Consider the following 16,133-nt stretch of genomic DNA (forward strand, 5'->3'; position numbering starts at 1 on the left):
TATTATTCCAAAGTGGCAGAGAATCGATAAGTTTATTCGCTCGATTTCACTCTCCGTACAATCATTTCGTTCGGATGATTATTCTTTATTTAAATCGCGTTTTGAAGGTTGAAAAAAACAAAAAAAATCCACTAGCTTCGTGAATTTCTGAGAATGATAATTTTTAAACGAAAAGAGACAAACTTACAATCTACCAGATTTTGAGGCACCTGAAATAGATTTGAAATGAAAAATCGTTATCCAAGCTTTCGATCGATAATTTCGGTATTGATTTTCCCGCATTTTCAGGAAAATCACTCGACCTATGGATCTGTACAATAAACTTCGAACTCAGAGACCTCCTCGAAGATTGGCCGGGCGGCGTATCGCAATTCGTAGAAACTACCCCGAGTTTCGCATTATAACAGTAATATTCGACCCACGGCGAGAACGCCGGGTTCCGATAACACTGTTAAACGTCAACCGGCCGGCATTCGAATCACGTTAGCCAGTAAGGCAAAGCCACCTTACACCCGCATTTAACGCTATCGTGCGCATACGTGCATCGCTTCGTGACCGATATTATATAAGGTATGTCGCACGTAGGTAAGTTCGCGTGCAGTGCCCCAGACTTGCCGATACCGGTAATCAGGATAGACACATCCATGTGATAAGCGTTTAACCGCGTTTAGTATTCACTGAAAAGGAAGCGGTGATACGAATTTTTTCGATAAAAATCACCGGTAGATTCGTACAAACGAGAATCATGTTTTTGAATCAATCACACCGGTCGACGCAAATTTTCAGTCTGGGTTCTACATGTCAAATTTTCATTAAGTAAAAATAGTTTTATCAGGTAAAGTTTGCTTTTGTATAAACTGGAACGATATTACGGATTTTAAGAAAAATCATCTATTTTCTCAAACATTTATTGTGGATAACAATTAAACTTCAGTATCGCCTTTAAATCACTTTTATTAAAGAATAATAATTAATAATAAAATAAAAATGTGAAAGAATTGATAAACAAAGTTCAAAAATGAATATTTTTCGTAATTTTTCCATGTTCGTATCAACTTTCTCGTATAAAACCTCGAACGTAATCCCCCATCACGCTCTCCTTATACCGCCTCTGACAACGTCGTTCAAAGTCAATCGCATCTTGGTGAAAACGTTTTCCTTCTTCTTCTGATCAGGCATCCATATTACCTATAAACCAAAAACTTCAATTCTCATTGATCAACTCACGAAAAACAAATGCAAACTTTACAAGTAACGAATGAAAATTTTGCTTATGATTCAGCGTATAGTACCAAAATTTATTTATTTAAATATAAACTCAAAACCAAAAAACAAATATTCTTTCCCCACACACAAGAAACGGTCATGAAAAAAGTGACTGAGAAATTTCGCCACGATACCATTGAGCCAGTTTTTGCAAAAATTTTTCCAAAGAGAGTCGAACAAAATCCATTCGATTCAATTCCGGGGCCCCACGTATGGAGGAGAGCAGAATCCAGGGCGAAAGAATGTTCCCGTTTGTTCTCCCCCCTTCACCGTCCTTTGTCCAGGTCAAAATGACAGGGACACGATGCAGAGGGAGTGCGGATGGGGATGATGGGGAGTGAGGATCGCGATAAGCCGTGGGAAAAGGGGAGGGGGGAAGACGATGAAGCGGCGAAGAATGCCCAGACGCAAATGAAATTTGTCTGGTACGTGCCCCGAGGCACGTGACTCGATAACTTCGGCACGCCATTCACGTTCCTCGTCCATCAATATGAAAATTTGACTGCATATTAAGACGAGCTCGTTGGGGGAGAGAGAATGGCTCCATTGATTTTCGAAACGATCGATATAATCTCGACCCAGGTACCCTCCCGCCCGCCCTCGTCCCGAATCCCTTTTAGCCGACGGTTATCCCTGGTGGGCCATTCGTCCTGGACGGAACCGAGGAAACGACGCTACACCGAAGAGCCGTTGAAAGTATACACACCTGATCTCTTCACGGCTACTCATCTCATCCGCCTGTTGGGGCTATTCAATTACACCTATCGCCGAGCATTCGCGAATGGTGTCGCCGTTTGAGGTGACAAGAGCTTTCAAGCTGCATCGAGACCGTCTCCAAGCGACAAACTTTGCGAAGCTCGAACCTCATCGGCTGACAAAGACCGTCGGAAATCAGTCGGTTATAATTGAGGCTGAACCGGGCTAACGCTATAAATTGCTCGTGTCCCATCTGGAGTTGAATGTTCTGGATCCTTAGTCGTCCCTTAATTTCCTGCTGTGGATCGGCACGTGCGACGGAGGCCGGGGTCTTTCGTTTCGCCATAATTCACCTCGGGCAAAATACCCAGTAACCGTTTACTGTAAGCCTGCACTGGGGGAAATTTTTAGCTCCGGTTACCGCTCGGTCCTTAACTATTTTCATTTTTTACCAGAATCGGAAAATATACTTCTGGGTAGAATGTGAAAATTATTTTTATAGCTGTTACCGGAAAGTCTAGTATCTCTTACTATACTTTCCCATTACGATCACTGTTAATATATTTTCTTGTAACTGTTGGGAAAATTTAATACTTGTGCAAAGATAAATTGATTTTAAGGCCTCGTTTAACTAAAAAGGTACAGTTAACCGAACAAACTGGGTTTGCGTTGCAATTACCAAAAAAGGATCGACAATAGCGCACAACGGTTACGTGTACCTCGTTTTTCGTAATCCCAACAATGTTCAAACAGTTTTTTTTAACGATACCAGTCTTACTGAATTTTTCTAGTTACTGTAACAAATGAAATTTTTCTCGGTGTACGCGTTAGAATATCGGGGGTTTTTTAGAACGATTCTTCGCCCTTAATGCAGTTGTAGCTTTTCGTATAGCTGAGGACAGTAAAATTGAAAGTCAGTCCGGATCGCGTGTCGGAAAGTTTCCAAGTTTTCCATGAACGATCTCCAGTTTATACTTCAATGATATTTGTCGCAATAATTTTATCACATACATAGATATAATGAACAAAATTCACAGAAACGAATCGACCCTTACAGACCAGAAAAAAAGACGTGGCGTCTGGATTTTTCCTGGGGTTACATTCGGATGGGACCCTTGGCGCGAAGTGAAAGAAACACATCGTCTAGTTTCAGGGAAAGGAAGGAAAAAAGTAAACAAAAGAAAAATAAAACAAAATAAGTAAAAAGAAAAAAAAAAAAGAAAAAAACACACACACACAGCGCGAAAAAAAGCAATATATTTCCAACTGGCCTGGGACTTGGTCGTCGCGCAAATCTTTCGCGATGTTTTGACAGTACCTACCTTATCTTCACCTATACCTGCCTTCTTTTCCTTCTTCGTGCCGCGCGCAGCTTTCACCATCTCCTCAGGGATCTCCGAGCCCTGTTTTTCCTCTTTCTTCCCCCTTTATTTTCACCGCGCCGTGATAATAATTCCGAGATTCCTTCGTCTCTGCGTTCTCGAGAAAGAATCGAATCGAAAATTTACCTAACGTCGAGGCTGCCGATTATATAATTCTTTTGCCTTTATTTCACAATTTTTTCTTTGTTTTACGATTATTATTTTTCTGTTAAACACATGTTTGCAAATTTTTTTACGAACTGATTATATTCGAATTTATATCACGAGTCGAAGAATCTTTATCATGCAGATGATTTTGTCGTTCGTAAAGGAAAACGCTGTTCTTATGAAGCATAATCTTGTTAATTGGCCTTTATCCGATAAGGGATTCTCAGACTGGCCGTGCGTGAATTTGAAAAGATTTTATTCTCCGCTCTAAGGGTGAGTCGGATAAACGATAGTCTCGATCCGTTCGACTCCATGTTCCCACTTTTCCAGTTTCCGGTTTCCCGGCCGCTCCTCCTCCTGTACAACGATTTGTATTTAGATACCAGCGATTAAACTCAAAGTAGCTATACATACCGGACGTATTTTAGCAGTCGGCCTTTTTGTCGAGTTTAGCCGAGCAGTCTCGATCCCTTGTCGTCCGTCCGCATTGTGTCCTAGTTTGGGGATATTTGTTTGAAAACCCCATCTCGGGAATTGAGAACTCTGCACGCGAACGAAACATCATTGAGTTTAAACAATTTTACTCTGTATCGAGTAACGAAATATTCGGTGATTGCTTGGGGGAGGGGGGATTTATAGCTTGGACGGTCTAAAATCATAGCTGTTTTCAGGAGTATTTTTTTTTTTTTTTTTTAATTAAGAAAATGAAAACACTTCTATCTGTTACAAGTTGGACGGTGATGTCGGGAGATGCGCCACCGCAAAAGCCCTCGAGTTTGGAGACTTTCGCTACGTATATGCGCCATACCGCCATTTTGTTATTAATTTCAATGAAAAAATTCTTAGAATTTCTAAAAAAAAATGTGTTTTCGTCAATTTGTAGGGATTTCATTGCTAACTGAAACGAGACATTTTTCATTAGAATCGGCCGAACTTGACGGATTTTTCGATGTGAGAATAGTAAAATAATGTGATTTCTTTGACGTTATTAACAATAAAGTTTAGTCACAGCTTAGATTGAGTGTTTCAAAATATTTTTATACACAACACGGGCTATCTTCATTGGAATTGACTTCATTAGCTTCGATCGAACTTTGGAAAGCTTTGATCTACCATGTTTCTCTCTCGTCAATAATTTTCGACTCGACTATACGTCTGTCATGCATCGTTAAAACAGCGTACCTTGTGCAACTTGTCAAACGTGTAATTTACCCCGCACTAGCATAAAGTGGGCTTTGATTAACGTTCAGAATCTCGATGCCTATTCCTCGTTTAAACTGAGCCAACATCCCTGTCGCTGACCTGACGAGCATTTCTATTTTTTTTTTTTCAAGATGTGTAACATCCACATAACGGCGTCGAAAAGCGTGTTGATTTCAACACACTAATTCTTTAATTTACAGGGGAGGTGTTACGATGCGAATTTTTTTTATTTTTTATTTTATTCTTTGTTTAAAAAAACACGTTTTCTCCCCAACGCATCCCGTGCCGCGTCCCTCAGGGATCGCGTAACAGCTGCGGCTCATTTTGCGCGGCCGACTGATGTTGCAAACTCTCTCCCCCCCCCCCCCCCCCCCCCCGCCCTCCTTCTTTTTCTCCCACCGGGTTCCCTCACTCACCTCACTTTCATCTAATTGCAACGAGACCTCGAAGAGCACGGTGAGAAAAATATTTACCAATTACTGTACTGCATTGTTGCTGTAAATGTCCCCCAGTATAAATGCCAGTATAAAAATAAGCTCTCCAATATCGATTGAACCCGCTGATGGGAAGCGGGGGCAAGCCTAGTTAATACTCACTCAGCTGGTTACACTCTTGGATACATACAACGGTATTGAGGTACAAGGTACGTATGGAGCAAGGTCATACCATTTCGACCTGGGTCTGACCCTAGACCTCTCGGATTGGGTTCGCAATTTTTTGTAAGATTTTTCTCACTTTGAAAGTCGCTCGGTTTTTTTTTTTAATTTTTTTGACTCGGTTTGAATGTTTTAGAATTTTTTAAACACGATTTTATCGATCGACACTATTTATTCGATTTTTCAGATTTTCAAATAGTGTCGATCGATAAAATCGTGTTTAAAAAATTCTAAAACATTCAAATGTAGTCAAAAAAATCTAAAAAAAAAAAACCGAGCGCCTTTTAAAGTGAGAACAATCTTACGAAAAATTGCGAACCCAATCCGAGAGGTCAAGGGTCAGACCCAGATCGAAATTGCACGGGTTGCCCCATACGTACATACAGCAGCTCCGCGATCTCGTGCGAGATGATTATCCGGTGGATCAACTAGGCGAGTAGGTGTAGGCATATACAGTAAAGATAACGCGAGCACCTTTTAGAGTTTTATTATACCGCAAAATGAAGGAGGCTATATTTCACCGTGCTGTAAGGTAATTACGCAATCGCGTTGAATTCCCGGAGCCAAGCACGCGAAACTCGGATGTTTTGCCGATACGGTATAACAACTGTAGGTACACACATACTAACTCGACTATAAATTACAACCGAACAGCTATAACTAAAGATCGCTTTTTTTTATCAACGGTTTACCAACTAACGCGAGCCCGGATTAGCGGTACCTGTTTTTGCCCGACGGTTTCGGGATTGCCGATCCCCATTTAGTTCCGTTGCAGAGTGTAAGCTCGGTACAATAGAGGCATTTGCCTTGTTCAAGGGAAATTAATTACCAGGTATGCCTTGGACTCAAGCGCCTATTCCCCCATTAATAGTCTCTAATCTTCTCTCAGCCCCGCAGTCATCTTTCACCGAAGTGCCGCCTATCCTCGACCATTCGACCTTCCCATTCTCTATTTCACACACGCCTATTACGCAGGTGCTCCGGAAACGGAAAGACAGTGTTTGTTATACTTGTAATAATTTCCCCGGTGCGATGGGTCGGTTGATAAGGTGAGTATCCCAGTTACAGGTTGTATCTGTTTGATCCTTGGTTGTAAGATTACGAAATAATAAATTTACAGTGTTTAAACCTCCGGCGATTCACACTTTAGTCATAGAGAGATTCACAGTCTGTGCCTCCAACTTGTAATTTTGGAAGATACGAGGTTCGGTAATTGGGTCTAAACGTGTCGATCACCGGCACACTTATCTCACATCGCCGTTTGCGTGTCTGTGATTTCTTAATATTGCGCTGCGAAAGGACCGAAGCGAATGAAAAAGGAATGGGAAAAACGGGGTTCAAAGGATCTGTGGTAAAAGCAAACTGTGCCTCCTGCCATGCGTCGTCGGCTCTCGATGGTCGGACTCGAAAATTAGTGTACCTACCCGACTAAATTCCGACGGCTAGACGTATATTGGTAGTTTGATGCCCAGGAACCGGACAATGCTCGGCCATCGTGCGGTGTCATTAGCGGGCGAATGCAGGAAAACCGGTGTTTCACAGAGCTTGCCGGTGAAGCCGTGTAATCAATGCGTGCCGAATAATCCGCCCGCTGCCGGGTTTTTGTCACCGGCGGAACATCGAGCTTAATGGACCGGTCGACACCAGCCATCAACCCTCTGTTTTATCGACGATAAGACACGACGAGCTGCCTGTAACCACTGACCAAACTATGTAATGATCGGTCATCGTTTCGTCAACTTCTTTATTTCCCCCTTTAAATATTACCTCTCGATCGTATCTTGAGTATGCGGATGTGAATTGCTTTTCAATAATACCCATGACCACCTTGTCGAAGCATTTAATCTTTACTTACTCCGTCGTCGATCAATTGAAACTGATTCGTTCGCTTGCTTTTAGATGCAAATTACGAAATCCTTTGATTGAATCGAGTCGAAGGTGTAGGTCAAGTTTCCGTAGATATATTTGATCGACCGAATATGTTGATCCGACAGATACCGTCGAATATTTGGCAGCATGAAACCACACGTACAACCAAATAGTTGAGTCGACTCAAGTCAAATTAGCAGCCCATGTACATACCTGACTCCCTTCGATCTTGATCATTTTTTTGGTATGATCTCTCTCGGAATTCGCTTGAAATTTTTTTTTAGCCACTGGTGATATTTGGAAGAAAATCGAAAAACAAATTCGAAAAACGACATTTTTAAAAAAATGTGTCAAAATTCCCGAGACTCATTTGGTCTGACAAGAACATCATACTAAAAAATGATGAAAATCGAAGGGGGCGAGTTACACGGACTGCTAATTTCACGTGCAGGAATGCCGCATTCTATATAATGAAAAAAAGCGAATTAAACCGAACGTTCTATCAACGATGCCGAATCCTTCATCCTACAGCTAGTTGAACTCTCAATCCCCGACACTCGCAATTGTCATACCGACCTGTGTTTGATTTCTGGTCTGCGTTTGCGTTTGCCAAACAACAACAAGAGCTTGCTCCTACGACTCGTCGAGAATCAGTCGTATCTGCGGCCGGGTTGGCGAAGGGTATACTTACTCGAAGGGCGGAGGAAAGAAGGCAGAGGCGGAAGGAGGAGGAAGGAGGCGAATACGACTGTCTGGGATTAACCAGTAAACCCCCGTCGGTTCTTATTCCCTTTTATCATCGAGTGTGGGAGCAGCTTTACGATCCTGTTGTCGCAACGGTGGCAACTCGAGCACCTTCGAGTCGCGGTTACGTCGCGCACAGTGTGCTCCATGAAGGGTTGTTGTTACGCGGAGTACTCGCGTGTCTCCGTATTTTGCGAGCTGGTTCCTGCCTCGTCTGGCTCTACCAGCTTTTTCTCCAACGGTCTGGCAGATCGATCTTCGTTTCTCCCATGTGGCCTCTGGGACGGCCGGATAATATAAACGAAACATTGCAACGCAACTCTCTCCTATGTACCTGTGACTTATTGCTAGCGATGTGACGAATACTCGCATCCGTCACGAATACTTCATATTGTCGGAAAAAGAAGAAAAAAAAATACGTTAGTTTGATAGCGAACTCTTATTTTACAATCTAACCCAAGCATTAATTTGTTTTTTTTTTTTCTTTCTTTCTGTTATCAATTTTTTGTTTAACAATCGAACAAACTATCGGCTTCGTTTCAATCAGCTTGGCAATTTCCGGAATAAGATGGAAACGGCGCTAAGGCGTGGGTGCGACTCGCATGGTGCGCGTACCTGTCAGTCAATCAATTGTCAACTTTCAGCCTTAAAGAAATGGCGCTGTGTTTAAAAATTTAAACGCTTAAAAATTTGCGCTTGTTGCATCACGAATATCGCTCGAGAAAGAGGGAAAACCGCCCGTTGCTAATCAGCCATTTTACCGATCGAATGCATTTGTATCGTTGATATCGTACTTCGAGTGAAACATGATCGACGTCGGTTGTTGCGATTTTCTATAATAACAAAATTAAAAAAAACTTGACACCGACAGCTTGATATTATACTCGTATATAATAAAGTTCATGGAGTTGCGTGGAGTGGATTTTATTACTTTCCATCGAGCGCGGACTGGACGTTTTCCTCTCCCGCTTCGGTCTCTTTATTTCTTTTCTTTTCCTTTATTTTTCCGCCGTTCTTTTTCTTTCCTGCAATTCGTCGTCGCGTTCGCCGCAAGCTACTCAGAAGCACAGTCTCCACTCTGCTCCGAGTGCAATTCGATATACACGTATCTGTAGGGGGAGGGAATGCACAGAGGCAGCAGTCAGAAGCCGGATAAATCGCGATTCTCGAGTATTATATCTATACAGCTTATACACCCGCCCAGCTGATCCTCCGTATCTTAAATTCTCTACTTTATTGCTAATCCTCCGATAGTATCGACATTCTTCATCGTATAGAACCCGGAGTTCTCCTTCCTCCCTTCCTCCGGCAATGATGGGCGTTATTCCACTCGGTTTATACGAATTAATCATGTTTTTTTTCACCTCATAGCCCCGACCCCAACTTATAAGCTGGGCAATTTCAAGCAGCTACGATGCAAATTGCACTACGCTATTTTTCTAGACTTTGTGAGATGAATAAATCGAAATGTAAGAACACGGCAAGGAAAGAAAAAAAGTCGACGATACTGTACGCAAGTCTAGCCTTGACTGCATTTCCCTCTGACAATATGATAGAGTCAGAGTTTTCTCACCAGCATACCTGACATTTCTTCAAAAAGTGTCTGTTAGCTGACTTTTGACCGTTGCGTTATATCTGGGAAAAAAAAAAACAAAATACTGGAAGACGGTTCTCCAAGTTCATCAGCCGTGTGTATAATAATAATAATCGTAATTTGTTCGAACGAGAAACGGGCTGTAAAATTTTTAAGCTCATCGCTCAACGCCACGTCTTTTTCTGAGTCCTTTCTTCGATTTCTCTTCTATTCTTTTTATCGATATCCTTTTTTGCTCGGCACTCGTCGCACTAAATCCGTGCATTTAACCTTTCAAAATCACGTGGCAAAGGTTTTATTTTTACTGTTCAAAGAAAATGGAAAATTGATTTACTGGCGAAGGGAACATTGTTTCCATTCCAAATCATAGCAGTGAATTACTCTTTCAGTTTACTATCCGAATCGTTTTATTATGTCGCTCGTTCGATCCCCTTGAATTCCGATTGGAGTAGTCTGTTCCGTTTCTGACATTTTTCGACTGTCAGGTTTGGATTAACTTTGAGGTTTTTTTTTTTTTTTTCTCATCATCTGCTACCGCTGCAGCCTCAGGCTTCTTAATCTTTCAGCTGGTCTCGTCAAACGTCTCCTCGTGCGAACGATCTACTCCGTAGGATCTACGGTGAGTAAACTCATGGCTCAATATTTACCCGATGGCTTATTTGACGTTGTGAAACGCGAGGTTCAAAGTAAAGCTGCTGCGGGGGGATGAAGCGAAAAATTCCTCGAGTCAATTTCAATGACGCGAATTTTCATCGATAGCAGTATCAAATCCGGCGACAAGGTTGATTTGCACAATTTCGGTTACCGACCGACAGTGAAATGTGCCAGATGAATGATCGGAAACCGGAGAAAAACTCGATGATTAAATAGGCAAAAAGATGATACTGAATCCGGATGCAGATCAATCTGACAGATTAAACGAGTCCTTTACTTTGATCCTCGGCTGTCTATGGACTAGCGCAATAGAACAGCCATGGCGGCATGAAGAGATGGGAATTTTTCATTCCCTTTTTAGCAATTGAAAGTACGAGACTATTCGCCATTCGGCGGCGCGACGGTCGACCTGTGAATTTAACGAGCTTTGCTCGGTTTTTAATCACGCGAGTAATCAGGTGCCGAGCTGATTGCCTCCAGTTAACTTAAATTAGCCCGGTTTAACCGTCACCCGCTATTCCAGCACGCGAATATTTCCCCTTTCGCCGTACTCGCTTATAATACGTGTGCATACTGTATAGGAATACAAGAGTATACGATGTGTATATGGGGCATTACACGTCAAATTTGAAACCCACGTACCTCAATCCCTTCGATGTTGATAATTTTTTAGTATGATGCTGCAACCGACCCAAGGGGGTCTCGGAATTTTGTTCACATTTTTTTAGCCAACAGTGACGTTTAAAAAAAAAAATAAACAAAAAACCAATTCCGAAACGCCATATTTTTACAATTTGAAAAAATTTACGGTGACTTTATGATTTAAAATATGATTTTCCCCGATCAAAAAGGATCACGGAATCATGAAAAGAACGCGATTCCGCAATCTATTAAGATCGTGGCATGTGAAAAATAAGATAGCAAAAACAATTCCGACATGGAAAAACTAGAAACTTGCGAACGAAATAGTAAATATTGAGATCCGATTATCGTGCCATGCTTAAGAATCATATTTTAAATCATAAGATCGTTGTGAATTTTTTCAGATTTTTAAAAAGGACGTTTCCTGAACTGGTTTGTCAATTTTTTTTCTCATGTCACCGGTGGCTAAAAAAATGTCAAAAAATATTCCGCGACCCCTTTGAGTCGGTTGCAACGTCGTACTGAAAACTGATAAAAATCCAAGGGACCGAGGTACACGGATTGCAAATTTGACGTGGAACGCCCCGTATACATATGTGCAGTGTTGCGAGCATACGTGCGGCACACGAACAGCTGTGATCTATGTACACGAGATATCTTCATCCGGGTTTCTGGGGGAGCTGCAAGCGGCTAAGTGCACTGCTGCATGATATGACGCGATATTGCAACCCCCGGAATAGACGCCGCCAGCGTCTTACACAAACAGTGTTTATCGTCGAGCTCACGCGGCTGCACGTGCTCTGGGAGGAAATTCCACGATTTACGTCAACCCATTTTTACCTCAGTTTTATGTATCCGGGATTTTCCTTCGATTTAACAGACGGCGCCGAATTGAAGCGAAAAACAAACGGGACATAAAAGGAGAAATACCTGAATCGAATTCGTTTTGTCCTCTCAGCGAATCATTTATTTTGAAACTGATCTTGATCGGTTTGATTCGAGGCGTCGAAAATATCAATTTCCGACAATTAAAGTTACAACTATTTTATTCAAGGGTGCATGTAAGGGTAAAAGGGTACAATATACGTCGAAACGAGAAAATGATTGGACTAACATCTGAAGAGTTGAATCGAAGGTAATTGAGTTCAATTATCTGAATGAAAGAATCACCGTTATTTGGAAGAGCATCTTAAAACAGTATTTTAAATTATTTCACTGCATCGCGCGTACTTTTTTCATTCTTTATTTTTTATTACACGTATAAACCGAACACAGTGACATTATAGAAACGTGTGATTTACCAAGTTTTCTTTGGATAGTCACTAATTTCTCGTTCCGACTGTCCGTCCCATGCATCCATAATTGAAGTACACTCATTTTCCACCGAGCAGTACGTCGTTACATGCCTGGCTTATTCAAACCGATGTTGTACGTATAGAATAGAATCGAACAATCCATTAGCTAATACCGTGCCCGTTAAATATACGGATATACGAATTTCTCTGCATGCGAATGAACGTGTATCAATACGAACGGCTGACTGAGCTACACCGGTCCGAGTACAGGGGAAATGCAAACATCGATACTAATCGAGAAAATTAGACAAACATATTCGTAGAGCCTACAGGTATCACTGATATTCCGACTGATATTATACACCTGTACACGTTCGCTGCGTCGATCCACGCGTCAGCAACGATATTTCCGAAAATTCGTGATCGTTCGTTGGTGCAGCGATACTTTTGTCATTCTGCGTATGAAGTTAATAAGGTAAATGTACTGCTTATTGACCTTTTTTGGTTGCGTATCTGTCCGATCCTCGGTTATAAAATTATCAAAAAATAAATTTGCAGTGTCTGATCCTCTAGCGATTGGCTTTAGTCATCGAGAAATTCGCAACTTCTGCCCCTCAATTTCTAATTTTGGTAAATAAAAGTGCCAGTAATTGGTACACTCAGCTTACACTGTAGTTTTACTTTTACCGATGTCAAACTTTTGCCCGTCCAATCTCACCGATTCTTCTTGACAATTATTTTCAGCCGAAAGGGACCATTGCAATAAAACTGTGGACATTTACGAAGACGTCTCCAGCCCCGCGGTGACAGCCGCTACTTGGGGTCGACCCTTGACCTGCTGGTATCGCTTTCGGTCATTTCGCGGGACGCCCCGAGAGTGGATTCTTCGTGTACGTTTCAAAAAATTCAAGGTCGGTGTTTTGGCAAACGCGACAACATGCGTCGGGGGATTTTTGCAGGTAAGATATTCACCCACTACTCTGCGATTCAATCGCAGTCGATGGTATAATTTGAAAAATTTCTCATTAACTTTCCCATGTTATACGTACATCCGCAGTGATTATTTTAGCCTCGCGTCTACACCGCGACAGCGGGATTTATCGCATCCAGCTTGCGTTTCACGCTTTTTGCATTTCCCGGGCAAAGTGCGTTTCATCCAGCCGTTGAAAAGCCCAAGTATTTACGGTTTTCAGTGGGTGCAATTAGCTAAGCCGTCAACTTTGAGCGATGCGCTTTTGTGGATAAATTACTAGCGCGGTTTTTGAACGAGTTTCTCGTTTTTTGCCTTGATTCAAATTTTTCCACCGTTTTTTTTTTTTATACACATTCTACGTAATTTCCCGCTTTCACGCTGCAGCAAGAAAACTAAGTTTAAAAGTACGCGGTTTTACCTCTTTCACCCGCATTTTCCCTCTCACCGTGGGATGTATATTACATGTATACGTATACTATGTAACACGATGCACGAAAATTACCTTATCGGTTGCAATTGCATTTTCCACCCCTGTAAGCCCACCTCTCGTCGAGTAATAAATTTTCTCTATTCCCTTTTTTCCGGCTCTGGTAATTAAATATTAACCTAACGGAGGGTGAAACGAATAATTGATAACGTGATACGATTTCTCGGGCGTATAACATTGTACGCTTTGCATAGCTATACACGAAGTCATGCGGGGCTGGTAATATTGAGTTATCTGCATACGCGGCTTGATTTACCTTCGTACCCCAATTCATTACCGCTCTCGTTATATCCTAACACCGAGTTAGTGTCTAATTTTTGGGAAGACACGCATACTCGCCGTAAACCCGAGCTAAAATCTCAATTTCGCCGATTAACGCAACCCGATGATTATCTCCTGCCTGTTTACACCCTCAAATATTTTGCGGATTCGCAATTTTAAGGAGGTCGTCTGGTGTAAGGCTGTTTTTTTAAAGGTTCTTTGGGTGTTTTTTTTTTTAAGGCAAACTGTTGCTACAAAATTTCTCACAATTTTCACATCATATTTATTTACATTTTAACAATCTTTGAGAAATTTTTCGAGTCCGAATATCGAATATAATCTAATGTATAGTGTCCGATAGGAGCGTACGTAAAAAAATAGTCCAGACACGATATCTCAAAAAGCACTGGATCGATCCTGCTTAAATTTTTACAACATTTTTATTATACCTGTACCTCCTTATTGCGTGAACTAGGATAATCGTGATTGCTTTGGTAGTTTTCGTTTTACGAGCTAAACAAATACGAAAAAAATGTAAATTTCAAATGTTTTATCGTAAAACAAAAACTACGAAAGCAATCACGATTATCCTACCTCACGCGATAGGTATAGATATATGAAGATGCTGTAAAAATTTCAGTAGGATCGGTCAAGTGCTTTTTGATATATCATGTCTACACTTTTCTTTAACTTACGTTCCTATCCGGCAGTGTACATTAGGTTATATTCAATATTTCGTCTTGAAAAAAATCAAAAAGTTTGCTTAAATGTCAATAAATATAATGTGAAAATTAAGATAAATTTAATTTGAATGACTTGCCTTAAAAAAATCCCCAAAAAGGATTAAAAAAAACACCCTACACACCAGACGACCCCCGTAATTTCACAACTGTGAGGCCACAAGTCAGCGAAAGAATCGATGTTATTATTATACGCATCGAACAATCAATCTTGGCCCAGCTCCGCTTTTGACGTATATTTGATATCAAGATGAAATATATCACGAATGGAAAACGAAGTGCTTTGTGGATGTGACGCGGTCGCCGTTACTTTTCCACAAATCGAATGATAGACTTGAAAACCACAAGGAATTCCACGTTTCTGCCGCATCGATGAGACGGTTAATTCGTCTGCACCGTTCAATCAGCCCACTGATTCGCATTAAAAGCACCATTCAGGGTATCAAAGCTTTCATTCGACACGCAGTTTTTTTCCTCGAATTACGTACGTACTACGGTATTGCGTTACCCCGCAACATGTAGGCTGATGGTGTAATATGTATTCCATTGTGTCTCGGCCGACGGTTGCTAGCCGTATTATATCCTGCGGGACATGGGTACCCACTTTTGCCGGCGCCCTTTATCACAGGTGGAGCGAGCTTGCGAGCCTAGCGTTTGAAACACGAGCTATTTCGCGTTGGGATCTCAAAAATCCTCATAAAATAAACCTGGAAAACCTTCCGTTCTCGGTATTTTTTTTTTTTTTTTTTTTTTATCTCCCATTGTGCTTCCATTTCCATAAACGTTGACGTCTCGTTTTTTTTTAGCATTTCGCAAATCGATCGAAAGAAAGAAAATAATTCAAAGTAGCATGGAAAGCATACCCATTAGATCTCTATTAGGGTAAAAGTAAAAAAAAAAAAGAAAAAGAAACGGTTCAAACCTTGACGTTTGAGGGATTGTGGAAACTGGATAGCACGGACGGTAGGAAAACAGAGGAATCTTGGGAAAGAGGGTTTATTGCCGGAGCAGAGGATGCTGGCCAAGCTCGAACTTGGAACGGAAATGGCAGTCCGTATACCTTTTCCGGTCGACAGAAAATCGCCCCAGCAAGAGGAGACGGATCTTCGAGTCGCGGCTCCGCGGCTTTGGACGCAATCAAAGGCCAGCAGACGGCATCGCGGCCCACATCCTCTGCTTTACCGAGATCAATAACTGATACGGGTTACGGATTACGGATTACGGACTACGGGATGCGGGCTACGGGTTACGGAGTGTGCGCTCCGTTACCCCGCGGGCAAGCCTGTTTGGCATGCCTTATTGACGCTGGATCGTGCATGCAGCGTCTTACTTTCACTCTCTATTCTTCTCTTATCTCGCCTCCTGCACAGCTGCGCATTGGGAGCGGGACGAAGAAATTGAGAGTGATTCTGCTCTCTCGCCTTCGGATTATTCTGCAGCCTCGGTATGCGTGGAGAAAGAAAGTAAGCCGGTGAAATACTTTTTTCCGCGAACCTTTCGTCACCGTCAAAAAGGGAAGAATCT

General features: G+C 41.8%; 1 protein-coding gene across 3 annotated transcripts in view; it reads left to right on the top strand.

Moving 5' to 3' along the window:
* Nucleotides 1-16,133, top strand: part of LOC124211735 (uncharacterized) — an 83,395-nt gene that overhangs the window by 48,441 nt on the left and 18,821 nt on the right. For all 3 annotated transcript variants that reach the window (XM_046611088.2, XM_046611086.2, XM_069133494.1), the window contains exon 3: nt 12,893-13,107. In XM_046611088.2, coding sequence (XP_046467044.1) covers nt 12,893-13,107 — 215 coding nt within the window. The remainder of the gene's footprint in view (nt 1-12,892; nt 13,108-16,133) is intronic.

This window comes from Neodiprion pinetum, chromosome 2 (genome assembly GCF_021155775.2).
Source record: "Neodiprion pinetum isolate iyNeoPine1 chromosome 2, iyNeoPine1.2, whole genome shotgun sequence".
NCBI lineage: Eukaryota > Metazoa > Arthropoda > Insecta > Hymenoptera > Diprionidae > Neodiprion > Neodiprion pinetum.